This window comes from Chrysemys picta, chromosome 1 (assembly GCF_011386835.1).
Source record: "Chrysemys picta bellii isolate R12L10 chromosome 1, ASM1138683v2, whole genome shotgun sequence".
NCBI lineage: Eukaryota > Metazoa > Chordata > Testudines > Emydidae > Chrysemys > Chrysemys picta.
This window is the reverse complement of record NC_088791.1, coordinates 258,833,346-258,848,564: the sequence shown is the minus strand read 5'-3', so window position 1 is coordinate 258,848,564 and position 15,219 is coordinate 258,833,346. Positions and strand designations below refer to the sequence as shown.

At 42.1% G+C, this 15,219-nt stretch overlaps 1 protein-coding gene and 1 long non-coding RNA gene across 6 annotated transcripts in view; one reads left to right on the top strand and one right to left on the bottom strand.

Moving 5' to 3' along the window:
- UGGT2 (UDP-glucose glycoprotein glucosyltransferase 2) overlaps nt 1-15,219 on the bottom strand; it is a 302,913-nt gene that overhangs the window by 153,088 nt on the left and 134,606 nt on the right. For all 5 annotated transcript variants that reach the window (XR_010597726.1, XR_010597727.1, XM_065581050.1 and 2 more), the window contains 2 exons: nt 4,383-4,514; nt 2,333-2,497 (listed from right to left, as the gene is read on the bottom strand). Coding sequence is in view for 3 of the 5 variants with exons in the window: in XM_065581050.1 (XP_065437122.1) it covers nt 2,333-2,497; nt 4,383-4,514 (297 nt within the window). In the remaining 2 variants the exon portion in view is untranslated. The remainder of the gene's footprint in view (nt 1-2,332; nt 2,498-4,382; nt 4,515-15,219) is intronic.
- Nucleotides 9,777-14,966, top strand: LOC135980825 (uncharacterized). The gene is made up of 2 exons (XR_010597725.1): nt 9,777-11,432; nt 11,843-14,966. It is a non-coding gene; the product is annotated as an uncharacterized LOC135980825 (long non-coding RNA).

The window sequence follows — 15,219 nt, the reverse complement described above, 5'->3', positions numbered from 1 at the left end:
CATGACACCCTTTTAAATACCTGAAAACTGCTATCATGTCCCCTCTCAGTCTTCTCTTTTCCAAACTAAACAAACCCAATTCTTTCAGCCTTCCTTCATAGGTCATGTTCTCAAGACCTTTAATCATTCTTGTTGCTCTTCTCTGGACCCTTTCCAATTTCTCCACATCTTTTTTAAAATGCGGTGCCCAGAACTGGACACAATACTCCAGCTGAGGCCTAACCAGAGCAGAGTAGAGCGGAAGAATGACTTCTCGTGTCTTGCTCACAACACACCTGTTAATACATCCCAGAATCATGTTTGCTTTTTTTGCAACAGCATCACACTGTTGATTCATATTTAGCTTGTGGTCCACTATAACCCCTAGATCCCTTTCTGCCGTACTCCTTCCTAGACAGTCTCTTCCCATTCTGTATGTGTGACACTGATTTTTCCTTCCTAAGTGGAGCACTTTGCATTTGTCTTTGTTAAACTTCATTCTGTTTAACTCAGACCATTTCTCCAATTTGTCCAGATCACTCTGAATTATGACCCTGTCCTCCAAAGCAGTTGCAATCCCTCCCAGTTTGGTATCATCCGCAAATTTAATAAGTGTACTTTCTATGCCAATATCTAAGTCGTTGATGAAGATATTGAACAGCGCCGGTCCCAAAACAGACCCCTGCGGTACCTCACTCGTTATGCCTTTCCAGCAGGATTGGGAACCATTAATAACAACTCTCTGAGTACGGTTATCCAGCCAGTTATGCACCCACCTTATAGTAGCCCCATCTAAATTGTATTTGCCTAGTTTATCGATAAGAATATCATGCGAGACTGTATCAAATGCCTTACTAAAGTCTAGGTATACCACATCCACAGCTTCACCCTTATCCACAAGGCTCGTTATCCTATCAAAGAAAGCTATCAGATTGGTTTGACATGATTTGTTCTTCACAAATCCATGCTGGCTGTTCCCTATCACCTTACCACCTTCCAAGTGTTTGCAGATGATGTCCTTAATTACTTGCTCCATTATCTTTCCTGGCACAGAAATTAAACTAACTGGTCTGTAGTTTTCTGGGTTGTTTTTATTTCCCTTTTTATAGATGGGCACTATATTTGCCCTTTTCCAGTCTTCTGGAATCTCTCCCGTCTCCCATGACTTTCCAAAGATAATAGCTAGAGGTTCAGATACCTCCTCTATTAGCTCCTTGAGTTTTCTAGGATGCATTTCTTTAGGCCCGGGTGACTTGCAGGCATTTAACTTTTCTAAGTGATTTTTAACTTGTTCTTTTTTTATTTTATCTGCTAAACCTACCCCCTTCCCATTAGCATTCACTATGTTAGGCATTCCTTCAGACTTCTCGGTGAAGACCGAAACAAAGAAGTCATTAAGCATCTCTGCCATTTCCAAGTTTCCTGTTACTGTTTCTCCCTCTTCACTAAGCAGTGGGCCTACCCTGTCTTTGGTCTTCCTCTTGCTTCTAATGTATTGATAAAAAGTCTTCTTGTTTCCTTTTATTCCCGTAGCTAGTTTGAGCTCATTTTGTGCCTTTGCCTTTCTAATCTTGCCCCTGCATTCCTGTGTTGTTTGCCTATATTCCTCCTTTGTAATCTGTCCTAGTTTCCATTTTTTATATGACTCCTTTTTATTTTTTAGATCATGCAAGATCTCGTGGTTAAGCCAAGGTGGTCTTTTGCCACATTTTCTATCTTTCCTAACCAGCGGAATAGCTTGCTTTTGGGCCCTTATGAATCCTGTTTGTGGTGTTTCCCCAACATAATGCCGCATTGTTTCCCTCCTTTATTAAAAGGCTTTTGGCTACACTCAGACTCCGTGCTTGCGAGAGGGGAAGTAAGTATTGCCTTCTAGAGGCGCCTGGGGGGTGTGTGTGGTATGTAATTGTCCCAGGTCACTGGGTGGGGGCTCGAGCCAGTTTTGCATTGCGTTATTGAAACGGAACCCCTAGATACTGAACCCGGCACTTGTTGCTGCCAACTCAGAGGGGCAGAAGGGTTACAATAAGGACTGCTTAAACAGAAAAGACATATATAAATAACACACACAAGAGATTTTAACATCTGAGGTCCAAATTTTCTTATGAATACAATTTGTCTTCACTTCTTGGCTGAAAACATCTCAAAGGTTAATATGTACTTACTCAAACCTTAGAGCTTCAATAATCAACATGCATTAAGTTTCAAATTCATGAATGCAAATTAATGATGTCATTTCAGCTTTCATAAAAATAATTTCAAACTACCTCATTATAAAAAAATATAGGTTGTAACTGTAATAATCTACTGACAAGTATTTCACCTTACATTCTTTCATAAATGCTAAGCATACCATGAAAACTGCCCTTTGGAAGAACCCCATGGCATCAGTGATCCTCTGGAGAATAACTGTGTCTAACTCTGCAGCAGCCATCTCTTCACCATTAAATGGCACACCATTGAACAGAGCTTGAGGCAATGGACCCAGGCCGGTCTTTTTATAAAAGGTTGCTCCTGCCTATTCAAATCAGAAACATCACAGAGTTAAACAGAATGTGGCTGACTGTAGTAAGAAAGAAAACTAATATCAAGAGACAATGAACACTAATGTCCAAGCACTCTGTGCTGTGGCCTACTTTTATGAGTCATAAAGAGTAAATTGAATTCACAATTCTGTTAGGATTTTTCAGAAAGCAGCTTGGAAAAATTAATCTATTAAATAGTACATGAAGCACACATTTATCAAAAAGGAGGGGCAAAAACTCCTGTAAATTCATATAAAGACTTTTTTAAACCTTTGTTTTTATGCCACTCTGTGGCAGGCTTGCTAAGAGCTATTATTTATCATGCACTATTTAAAGAATATTAATCAAATAAAGCAGAGAATTTTACAGATCAGACATGGTTGAAGATATAAGGTTGAAAATAATGCTTGTATGGACTTCTGCAGAAAATTACCTACATTATTATAATAGAAAAAAATATTCCCTTCCAGTACTATGCATAAAATTCAGTGCTCTATTTCCTGTTTCCTTTAACTCTGCCACTCTGAACTTCACCAACAGGGAAGTACGGTGACTTTCCTCTACACACAGTGGTTGACCTTTATTTAATGGTATATTGGTATATTTTAAACACAGATCTTTGATTACAAATTACAGAATACTTTTTTTAAAGAAACATCTATTGATAATAGAAGAAGCAGCTATTCATAACAGAAAGTATAAGTTTCAAGATAGACATATTTGCTCCAATTGTCAGAGCAAGTATTTGCTTGGAAAAATGTTTCACATCTGAAAATTACAAGAATCCAAATTAACAGAAAAAACAACAGTTTCACTTTATGCCAACAATGAGGCTCTCTATAAAAGAACTCTACTCCAATTTACCAATAATCCTACAAACAAGAAGACCAATTCAGTAAGATTTCAGTATAGAAAAATTTGATAGGACACGTCCTACCCCTAATACCTCAGTAAGAACGCCCACCTCCATTGTATGTGATCTGGTGCTTAAATTAGCTACAGAATGGTTGCAACATTATACTTCAAATGATAAATCCTTGCTACATCAAACTAAAATTGTGAGAATCAATTGTAAAAATTTTAATTTTTTTATCTGAAAGATTTGCCTTTAGTCTCTCACTGAACATTCATATCAGCAAGAGGGCATGCATCTCCAAAGTTTTCTAGATAATCTTGAAACTCAAGACTTACATTCTAGTCTGGGGACTGCACAGACAATTCCCTATAGAAGGGAATTTACCAGTTTTCATTTACCAGTCAACTGTATGTGCATTTCAGCTTACCTCATCTGTAATCCTTAGAATTTATGATGTCATGATTGGAAGCAAAATGTTCACAGTACATTGTCACTTTCTACAGAACATGAACTTCATTTCACCTCAGAATCAGATGAGGGCTTGAAAAAGTTCCCTGGCAATCTCCCTGATTGGTCAGCATTACATGCACATACAAATGAATAATGTACGTTTGTGCCTTCGCTACCTCTCCAGTCTCTGACACTAGGAATCTTGTGATTCTGAGTCAGAATGGCCATACCCACCAGGCAGATTCTTTCCCAGGAAGATATGATTTGCCCAGAAGATAGAATTTCTTCCTTAGCCAGGCTGCTTGGGTAACCTACCACCTACAGCAAATGATACACATCTAATAAGCTTATCACTAGGTACCTTCCATGGTAGCAGATGTGTACAGTAGATAGGAATCAGCATTAAATATTATTCTTGAGGACAATAATCCAATGGACCCTTCCAACACTGCAATAGTCTGGAAAAAATTCCAACCCCATTGCATTTAAGTGTTTTAACTCTTAGAAACCATTAAATGCAAAACTAAGCTCTGTGCAGAGTACTATTTCTTGCAACTCTTCTCTTAACATACCTTCCTTTTCTCATCATATTCAGAGTCAACACCCAGTATACTCTGAATGTCAGCATGAGGGAACTCACTTCTAAGAACATTCCTCACATGGTTCACAGTGAAAATGTCTCCATCTTTCATTTTATGGTACATCTGTGAAAATTATAAAACAGATAAAAAACAAAGCTATTTTACCCTACATATTAATATTACTTTATCATTTATTATCAAAACAATATACATTGTTTTTAGGTAGAACATAGGATTTGCCATCAGATCACTGGTCTAATTAGTCTATTATCCTATCTTTGGCAGTGGTTAATATCTTATATTGCAGAGGAAAGTACATCCAATACTCCGGGTCAGCTAGCAATAGTTTTAGTGTTCCTTTCTACTCCCTGTTCAGTCTTAGCATGAACTTTAGAAACAAAAGACATCAACTAGAAGAGATGCTCCCCCACCCCTGACTCTTGAGCTCTGTCCCCCACCATGACAAGCAACCTTGTCATATAGTCCCACTTATACATCTGTCCAGCTCTCTCTTAAAACTAATTAAGCCTCTTACTGGGAGGCTGTTCCAGAACCTCACTCCTCCAATGGTTAAACACCTAATTTCTAGCCTCCATGTGTTCATAGCTACTTTATACTCATTTGTTCTTGTGCAAATATTGTCCTTTAGCTCTTCACCCTCCCTCATGTTTATTCCCCTAGTGTATTTAGAGAAAGCAAGCATAGCCCCTCTCTGCCCTCCTTTTGCTAGGCTAAACAAGCCAAACTCTTCCAGACTCCTCTCTTAAGATAGGCCCTCCATTCCCCTGCTCATCATAGTAACTCTTCGCTATACCTGTTCCAGTTTGAATTCATCTTTCTTGAACATGGGTGACTAGAATATACAGTATTCCAAATGAGGTCTTACTAGAGCCTTGTACAATGGTGTTAATACTTCTCTTTCTCTATTGGAAATGCCTCACCTGATACATCTTAGGATCACATTTGCTTTTTTCAGCGCCACATCATACTGGTGGTTTATAGTCACTCTGTGATCAACCCATACACCCAGGTCTTTCTCCTCTTCTATCATTTCCAACTGATAATCCCCCAGCTCGCGAAGATATTCTTATTATTAGACCCTAAGTGCATGACATTGTATTTGTACTACTGAATTTCATTCCATTTTTGTCACTCCAGTCTTCAAGGTCATCCAGATTTTCCAGATTAATATTCCAGTCCTCCTCTGCATTGACAATGCGTCCCAACTTTGTATCATGAGAAATTTTCACTAGCACACTCCCACTTTTTGTTCCAAGGTCATTAATAAAAATATTGAATAAGATTGGTCCCAAGACTGATCCCTGAGGAACTCCACTAGTAACCTCCCTCCAATTGGATAGTTCATCTTTCAGCTTAACCAGTTGCCTTCTCCCTTTTAACTAGTTCCTTACCCATGTCACAATCCAATGGCCCCCCTCTCCTTAGGAAGTCCCCTGGGACTTAAAGAAATTAATTAAAACCATAATTAAGGCCAGGGATCAATTAGCATGGGATTCTGTATGCTCACAGCTCCAACAATATTTAACCCAACAAGTCCGTAGTATACAGGAGAATGTGCTCCATGGAGTCTGGCCCGGGGAGATTCATCCCCACTCCGGAATCCCCCGAGGACAATGGCCTTTTCGCCATTTCTAAAAGCTTACTAATTGAAAGTGCACAGGCATAGCCTGCTCCCTCACGGCCTTCGGTCACATAAAAAAAATATAGGCCCCAGCTACAAAAATCCAACCAGGCCTTTGGGAAGGCTGCCTCTGGGACTGGGTAGTCCACTGCAACGTATGGGAGGTGGGTCCCCCAAATGACAGCTAAGCAGTATGTGCTGACTGCATCCCCAGACTATCAGCACATATAAATTGCAAAAGGCAACACCTGGCAACTCTGGCCTACAAAACCCCCTCAAATGGTGTGTAAAGAGAGGGCAGTGCCAGGCCGCTTTTATAAGGTGGGTCAACACATCTATTAAAAAGGGGAGGCATCGAAATATGCCCCCACCACAACACATCTGTTTACCAATACCTCGGTGTGTGTTTGGAAAACCACCGACCTCAAGGTGCCTCTTAATTTGCTGTTAAGGTCACAAACACAAAATTTTTCAGTGCATTGGCCCGCCGTTCTGCAACAAACTGTTAATGTTTCTAACTATGTTGTGTTTAATTTTTCATAAATAACACCCAATGTGTTTCTTCCGTTAGCACACACCCAAAACCAGCTTTCAGTATTCCAGACAAATGTTTCCTCCTTCACGGTATTACAACACGTTTAACCAGGAGAAAGCTGCGTTTGTCACCGCAATTCGAGAGGGGCATCTATGCCAACGGGGGGGGGGGGGGGGGAATGTATTATGCTATGTAATTAATTAATAAAGCCAAAGTCATTACTGGCTACTGTATGCAATTGTTGCTGTACTAATAATTTTATATATACTATTTTGCTGTTTATGTAAAAGGCCAATAGTAACCCTCACCACCAAACCAGAGGGAAAATGAAAACTTAAGTGGTGACCCCTCCCAACAAAATGTTGATTCGGGTCGGGGGGGGGGGGGATGTCACAATCCAATGGCCCCCTCCCATTAGGGAGTCCCCTGGGAAGGCAGATCAGCAATGTATATTGTTAACGCTGTTCCAAGCATCGCAAAGCATTTTGGGGAGAGTCAAAGGTGTGTGAGTGGAAAGTGGAAGTTTCCTTATAGAGTCTGAGAGGCCGAGGGGGGGAGGGGGAAGAAGAAGAACGGGTTAACTCAACACTGTAGCTAGCAAGCTCAGTCCGAAGATAAGAAGCTGACTCCCGCCCAAGGCCAGTTGCTACCTGCCAAGACAGAAGGGGGGGAAGTCCAACCCACCCACTCACCTCCGACCAGCTATGAGAAGAGAATGACACACAGAGTTGCAGAGATAACAACGAGAACAGTGAGCGCAACAGCAGAGGCCAACAGAAGGGAAAACAGTCTCTGGAGCCGGGATGTTTTGGGAAACAGGGAAGGCCACAGCAAGCCTGTTTGGACTGACACAAAAAGCACCAGGAACATAGGGCCCTGGATGAAAACGCCCCCAAAAGAACCCAGGACTTATAACCCTCCCAAAAGCTGAAGCAAGGGTGGAACACAGTGCACAGAGCCCTTACCTTCTCCCTCGCCCCAACCCCTGGCCCTGAGCCCCCTCCCACACACCCAAACTCCTGCTGCTGTTGCTGCGGGGGGAGGGAGGATGGTGGCCCGAGATTGCCCCAGCAGCGGCCGGTGTGGCTGGCGCACGGGATGCCTGAGCTGCTTAAGTGGCCCCCAGGCCAGCCGCACCAGCCAATGCAGAAGTCACAGAGGTCCTGGAAATTCACAGAATCCATGACTTCCGTGATCTCCATGACCAACTCGCAGCCTTAATTATATCCACTTTTCTATTTACCTCTATAAATTCAATAATTCTTTCCTTCACAATTTATTCCAAAGTTTTGCCTGTTACCGAACTTAGATGTACAGATCTGTAATTGTCCACATCACTTTTTTTTAGCCTTTCTTAAATGGAGGTACAATGTTAGCTATTCTCTAGTCATACAATGTTATCTCTGAACAGATAGATTTCTTAAAGTCCTAGCTACTGGACTAATAATCTCAGTATTCTGTTCTTTCAGTATTCTGGCATGAAAATTATCCAGTCCACCTGATGTGGTCATTTCTACTTCTATACACCCATTTCCAGCCGCCGTCCTGCCTTCATGCCCAGGTTCAATATTATAATATTTAATGAAAACCAAAGCAAAGATTTCATTTAGTTTTTGGGCCATATCTAGATTATTTATAATCTCCTCCCTCTCCATGGTACACAGCAGCCAAATCTTATCCTTTCTTATTCTCTTTTTATTTATATAACTAAAAAAAACCCAACCTTATTATTTCATTTCATTTAGCAAATCTTACTTAATTTCTTCCTTTTCTAAACTCCATGATGTAGCTTTCTTTGCTGGTAAATCCCTTCTTCTATTCCCTAAGAGCTCTCTATTTACTCCTAGTAATCTTTTTGAGATGGTTATTCATACATCTAGGTCTGGAGCCTTTCCCTATGCAATTTTCCCCCTTGCTTGGAATGTAAATTGCAGATAGTTTCTATATAGCTGATTCAAAGAAATTCCAAGTCTCGTCTACATTTAAATACTTGAGCTCTTCAATCCAGCCGACTTCTTTAACTAATTCTCTTCATTTCCCAAAGTCTGCTCTTTTGAAAGCAAAAACCATAGCTCTCTACCTGGTTTTGACTATCCTTTCATTTAATTTAAACTGAATCAGCTCGTGATCATTTGATCCAAGGTTAATTCCCATGACTGGCTCTTCTGTGATGTCCTCGCTACTTACAAAACTAACTCTCAAATTCCATCACTTCTCCTATTATGACACAATTCCCAGTAGTATTTCTCTCTCTAATAATATTAAATAAAGAAATCTCTATCCATATCTGAGTCTGGCCCCAAGAGTCTATGGCAGACCCCTAACACTATCCCAATAACACTATCTCTTTTATAATCCTTCCCAAAAGTGATTTTGACTCAAACAGATTCTGTTTCATCCGTGCCATCACTCCTTATTTCTTTACAGTTTATCCCAGAATTAATGTACAACACTGTCCCTCCATCTTTATTTCTCTCTCTCCTAAACAGCATATACTCTTTCATACAGCTAGTGAACAGGAGCAGCTAACAGGGGAGTTTGGCGAGGGAGTTTACAGGGGGAGTGCGAGCGGGGGCTAGATACACCTAATATTCTTTGCACTTAAAGGTCAAAACACCGCTTGATAAAAATAAAGCACCAACAAGGGAAAAAGTTTCGGGAGTAAAAAGAGAATGCAGGCAGAAGTCCAGCAACAGAGTGGGAGCTACCCAGTTTCTTGCATCCAATGCAGCATGTATGATTATCTGCCCTATAGGCTGGTGGCGTATGCATGCATTCAGTCCGAGGAGCTCCTGGCCCTCAGAGACCGTGTACGGACTTTGGAGACCAGGATGGCTGAGTTGGAGGAGCTAAGGGAGACACAGAGGTACATAGATGAGACTTTCCGGGACACATTGGAACAGTCCCACCCCGGGTCTGACAACCTCTGTGCTGTTGAGGAGGATGAAAGCCTCAGGGAAGGAGAACATCCAACTGGAGCAGAGGGAAACAATCTCATAGTTGGGACCGTCCTCCCAGATGATGATGTAATATCCTCTTGCACTGAGGATACTTCTCCGGGGGAGAGAACGCCTGTTATTATGAAGAGACCGGTATTTGTAATTAATGATTCGATCATTAGAAACATAGATGCCTGGGTTTTCGATGATCGGGAGAACTGCATGGTGACTTGCCTGACTGGGGTGAAGGTTGCATCTAGATAGTGAAAGTTACTAGTGACCCCCCCCTTAACAGAGCAGCCTTTATGTCAACCAGTGGCCATTAGGGGGAAGCAGACACTTCAAGTACACAGTAGCCTGAACTTTTCAACTGTCTTCCCTTCAAGGCCTTAAGGTAGTTGGAGCTGGTCCCAAGCCGGTTTTCACTGACCAGATAGCAAAAGCACGGGTCTGACAACCACCAATCAAGTGTTAACACTGCAAGGACCTTTGTCTGAATGTGTATAAAGGATCTGTAAAATGTGTGTAAGACAGAGTTTTTGTACTAAGGTGCAAAGCTCTCCTTTCTTCTGCAGAATAAAGCAACTCTTCCTTATCCCTGTCTGGCTGTTATTGGCTCTCAGCTAGGTGGACCCGATATTTCGGTAACAGTTTCTGGCGACTCCGCCGGGACTCTCCTAGCTCGGACACTGGACTCCGGACGGCTGCAGCGAATTGGGAATGGCGCCAACGGGGTGTTTCGCCTCTTTTCTCTGCTTCACCGCAGCCCCTGGGGTTCGTGCTCCGATAAGGTGAGTCCTAATAGGATAAGGAGACACTATCTGGTTCTGGTCTGGTTAACCGGTTAATGAATTTCTGTCTTATACAATTGGGCGTTAGGTGTGTGGACGGAACTGAGCCGCTCCTTCGTAATTCCTCAGAGTGGAAGCCATCGCGTGCGATGAAGCTCTGAGGTCGAATTGGGATCCTTCTGTCCCGTCCCCTGTAGCGGTCAGTATTAGTAGAAATTCCTGTAATAGGATCCTATTAGGCCATAATTCCCTCTGTTCTCTGTGTAATTCTCTGTTAGAGTGTCAGCAGGCAGATGGGTGGGTCTCTGGTAAAACCCTCTGAGGATAACCCTTTAGATTATATGTTAAGTAAATGGTCTTTACCCGGTGTTTTAAAAGAAATAGTTACACCTTGTGTAGAAATTGATGTGGCTAGTGTTGTAGAAATTGAATTGTGGATAGGATGTGCATTTTCCCCAGAACATGTGCAGTGTATATTGTAGCAGAGGTAAAAGAAATGCAAACCTACCGATATAGGTTGTGTTGTCTTTTTCAGATCACTGGGTGTTTGAAAGCAGGAGTTAGAAGTAAAAGGCAATCAAAAGTCTGGGAAAGTTAATTGTGTCCCTTTTTTTTAAGTAAGAATCTTTAAGCTGTGGATAGCTTTGGATCTGGAAACAAGCCAGAAAGCATCTGTATTAATGCAATTTTCTAACTAATAAGGTAGAAGCCACTGAAACCTGGGCTGCCTATGAAACAAATAAAGGAAATATGGGGTAATTCCTCTGTTTTGCCTAAAATCAACAAGAGTACGTGTATATAAAGGAAATATTTTAAGCAATGACTGACTGCCCAGAAGGGGTAGACCTCTGTTCTTTTGTCTTTCAGATCATCAGAGAAAACGGATGCCAGCTGAATAGCATTCAACGTACCATGCATTCACTGGCACAATAGGAATTATTTTTGTGTTCTATGGCCAAAATTGTTGTTAAAATTTGCATACCCCCAGTCTTTGGAAGCAAGGACATGGAAGGTTAACCCACTCCCCATATTGCCCATGGGATCCTTCTGGCTACCTCAGATTTCTAGCCAGAGGGCTGGGGAGGGAGGAAAGCTATTGGACACCAGAGGTTGTACCGAGTGGACTCCTCAAAGGTGGGTGTGCTTGTCCTGGTTTGTTGCTCCAAAGCTCTGTAATAAAGTTATTTTACTGGAAGGGTGTATATGGCATACATTGAGTAATAAGACTAATGTACTGTATAATGGCAATTGTGTATGTGTTCATTCTGGGAAAAGGTGTACGAGTGAAGAGTGGAAGTTTCCTTTGTAGGTTAAAAGTAGCCAAGAAGGGAAGCAGGAAAAAGAACAGAACGAGTTAACTGGAAAAAAAATAGCCAGCAAGCTCAGTCCAAAGATAAGATGCTGGCCCAATCCAAGGACACTGCCCACAGCTAAGACTTGGCTGACAGCCAAGAAAAGGGGGGGCTGAATGTGCCCAAGCAACTATGAGATCTGCAAAACACTGCCAGGCATTAATGAAATGTGTTAGGTTTCTTTTCTCATAGATAAAAGAAGTGCTACCCAAAGACCCTAGCAGCCCTGCCATTGATTGAAACAAGGAGACTGAGTTTATGTAAAGTTCATCAACGAAAGACTGCTTTGGCTCCCCACTGGAAAGGCCCTTTCCAAGTGCTGTTAACCACCAACACCGCTGTGAAGTGCCAAGGACTACCTGCCTGGACCCATGCTTCTCACTGTAAAAAGACCCCTCCACCTCGGGAGGACTCTCCGACTGATAAGCCTATTTCTCCTTCTAGCTCTGCTGTGCCTTCTGGACAGCAGGAAAAAGGAAAAAAGACAAGGTGAAGTGCTAGTAACCTCTCCCTTGTCCACTGACAGACCTACTGTGCCTCTGGATTTTTCTAGAAGAAGCAAAACCATTACAGGGTGATGTGCTAGTAACCTCTCCCCTGTATGATGCTAAACCACACTTTTTCAGGAAAAGAGAAGAAGGAACACTTGCTTCATTGGAACCACCAAAGTCCAGGGATTCCTGACTACAAGAGACATTAAGAACTGACCCTGGTGAAGAAACAAAGAATTATACACTGGCAGGAAGAAACTTGTGGGACCCATGCTTGGGAATGTGGTATAGTACTACACCAAAAAGAAATGTATTAGGATATCAACGAACTGTGATTAACACTACACTAGGGACTGTTAAATTTTCATTACCCTTATTCAGTTTCCAGATCACCTCTACATACCCAAATTGCTCACAGGGGGCTGCCATTAGATTAGCACAACAGAGGGCTTGGATTATTTCCTCTAGAAAGAAAAGTGACTTGACCGGATCCCTGTGGGATGGGGCCAATAGTGCAGCAGCAGTGTGGAATATTTTTAAGAACCAAGAACATGATGAGAAATTGGGGCAACTAGAGAAGGCCATTGGCCTTGTTTCTGGAGCACAACTAACCCAGGTACAGGCTGGAGTTGGTGAGTTACATGTTATCTCCGCCCTTAGTTCTATGACCCAGAAGTTGCTGACAGAGATGGTATTGAATATCACTGAGGCTGGGAAGGCATTGCAGTGGAATCTAGCATGTTCAGAAATTCAGGATTTCCTGAATGACCAGCTAATGGCCATTCGGAATGATCTAGAGCATCAGGCTTGGCCCACTGCCCTTACAGACACGTCAGGAGTACCATCTGATCTGTGGCCATGCAGACATACTTGGAGACTTTCTGGGTGGAAGTGCAGACATTCTCAGTGCTCCTTCCAAGCATATGGACCGGTTGGGGGGTGTGTGTGGGCTCCCACATACCGAATCCTGCCGGGTCCATGGGGAGGATGCATGTGGGATTGGGTAATTCACCGAGACATCTGGGAAATTAGACCTCCTGGTATGCCCAATCGATTTTTAGTCAGTGCTCCTGGGATTACATCTGACATTTGGATGGGGTTAGGGAGTCAATGGACATTTTGGTCATTAGAACCCCCACAGCTTCAGTGTATCCGTAAACTGAAGCCAGGAGACGTTGTTACTCTTCATGACTACGTTTGCTGGGAGGGTAGGGGACAAGGAACTATCCTGACAGGACACTTATTTTTTCAAGCTAATGATAGCTGTGTGTATGTTAATGACACCATATCACAAGACATACATTTTAATCTCACTACCACTGCAGGCAACCATATCATTTACTGGCCTGCAGACAGAGTTTTTCAAGTAGCCCTTAAGTTCCAGATGCCCTTTAATTGGACTAGTTTAGTATCTGATAGATTTCAGAATTTGTTTTCACTGTTACCAGAGATTCAGAAAATCTCCGAAGTACAAGGGCAAATTCACATGCTTCAAAATATATATCAAGTTGAAAAGTATGCCTTTCATACTGTTTATAGAGTATCTATTTTATGTACTAAGTATGATGTATTGTGCTTTATGACTAAGGCTGTACAGCAACCCCATTATAGTATTGCTATGGGAATGTTATTGCTTGTATTGTTATTAGTTATCTTAGGATTATGTTATTGTTGTAAAAGACGTAATAATAGTAATACCTTTCATGTCCATGCTCATCATGCATTGTCATTACAAGACAGTATTGACAGTATTTGGTCCTGCCATGCGGGCAGGGGACTGGACTCGATGACCTCTCGAGGTCCCTTCCAGTCCTATAATCTATGATTCTATGATTCTATGATTACATCCAATCAAAACCCTTTAGGTTGAAGCATCTGAAGTAAAATCTGAATTCCAAGACTGAATGCAAATAGAGATTTGAAAATGTTTGTTGTACTAGTATACAAAAGGGGGGGGGGGTTGTGGAAGCAGAGAAAGAACTGACAGGAAGGGGATGCAATGCATGACAGTTCATTAGCAAGAGTTAGGCTAACTGTAACCCTAATAATGCGAGATTTGTAGAAGCGAGGAATGTGTGAGGCGAGTGGGAAAGAACTGTGTGAGAAGTTGTTGCGACCTTGTGTAGATAATATGGAATGTAGACTAAGAGTCTACATTAGTGAGCAAAACAAGATATCAGAATGACCTATGTATAAACAGAATGCTGCTGTTGTTTTCCATGCTGTATCTCTTGATCACACCTTTAGTTTTGAGGACCTCCTTCCAGACCTTGGGTCATGGTTTACGGGGCTCTTTCAAACAATTGTTAAATGGATTCTTTTCTTTCTATGTGTTATTTGGACAATGATACAGTGTGCCAAATGCCTGTGTAATGCTATGATCAAAAGCTCTGCTGTCCATAAGAAAACCCAGTATCTGTCCCTCCAGCTTGATCGCAAATTGTGTAACGGGCCTGACAATTTTTGGGTTTTTGTCAGGCCCGAAGGGGGGACTGTGAAAGTTACTAGTGACCCCCCCTTAACAGAGCAGCCTTTATGTCAACCAGTGGCCATTAGGGGGAAGCAGACACTACAAGTACACAGTAGCCTGAACTTTTCAACTGTCTTCCCTTCAAGGCCTTAAGGTAGTTGGAGCTGGTCCCAAGCCGGTTTTCACTGACCAGATAGCAAAAGCACGGGTCTGACAACCACCAATCAAGTGTTAACACTGCAAGGACCTTTGTCTGAATGTGTATAAAGGATCTGTAAAATGTGTGTAAGACAGAGTTTTTGTACTAAGGTGCAAAGCTCTCCTTTCTTCTACAGAATAAAGCAACTCTTCCTTATCCCTGTCTGGCTGTTATTGGCTCTCAGCTAGGTGGACCCGATATTTCAGTAACAGGCTTATGTGTAGTGCTGGGGAGGAGCCGGTGGTTGTGGTACATGTAGGTACCAACGACATGGGGAAGGATAGGAGAAAGGTCCTGGATGACAAATTTAGGCTGCTAGGTAAGAGATTGAAGTCCAGAACCTCCATTGTAGCATTCTCTGAAATGCTTCCAGTTCCACGCGCAGGGCCAGTTAGACAGGCAGAACTGC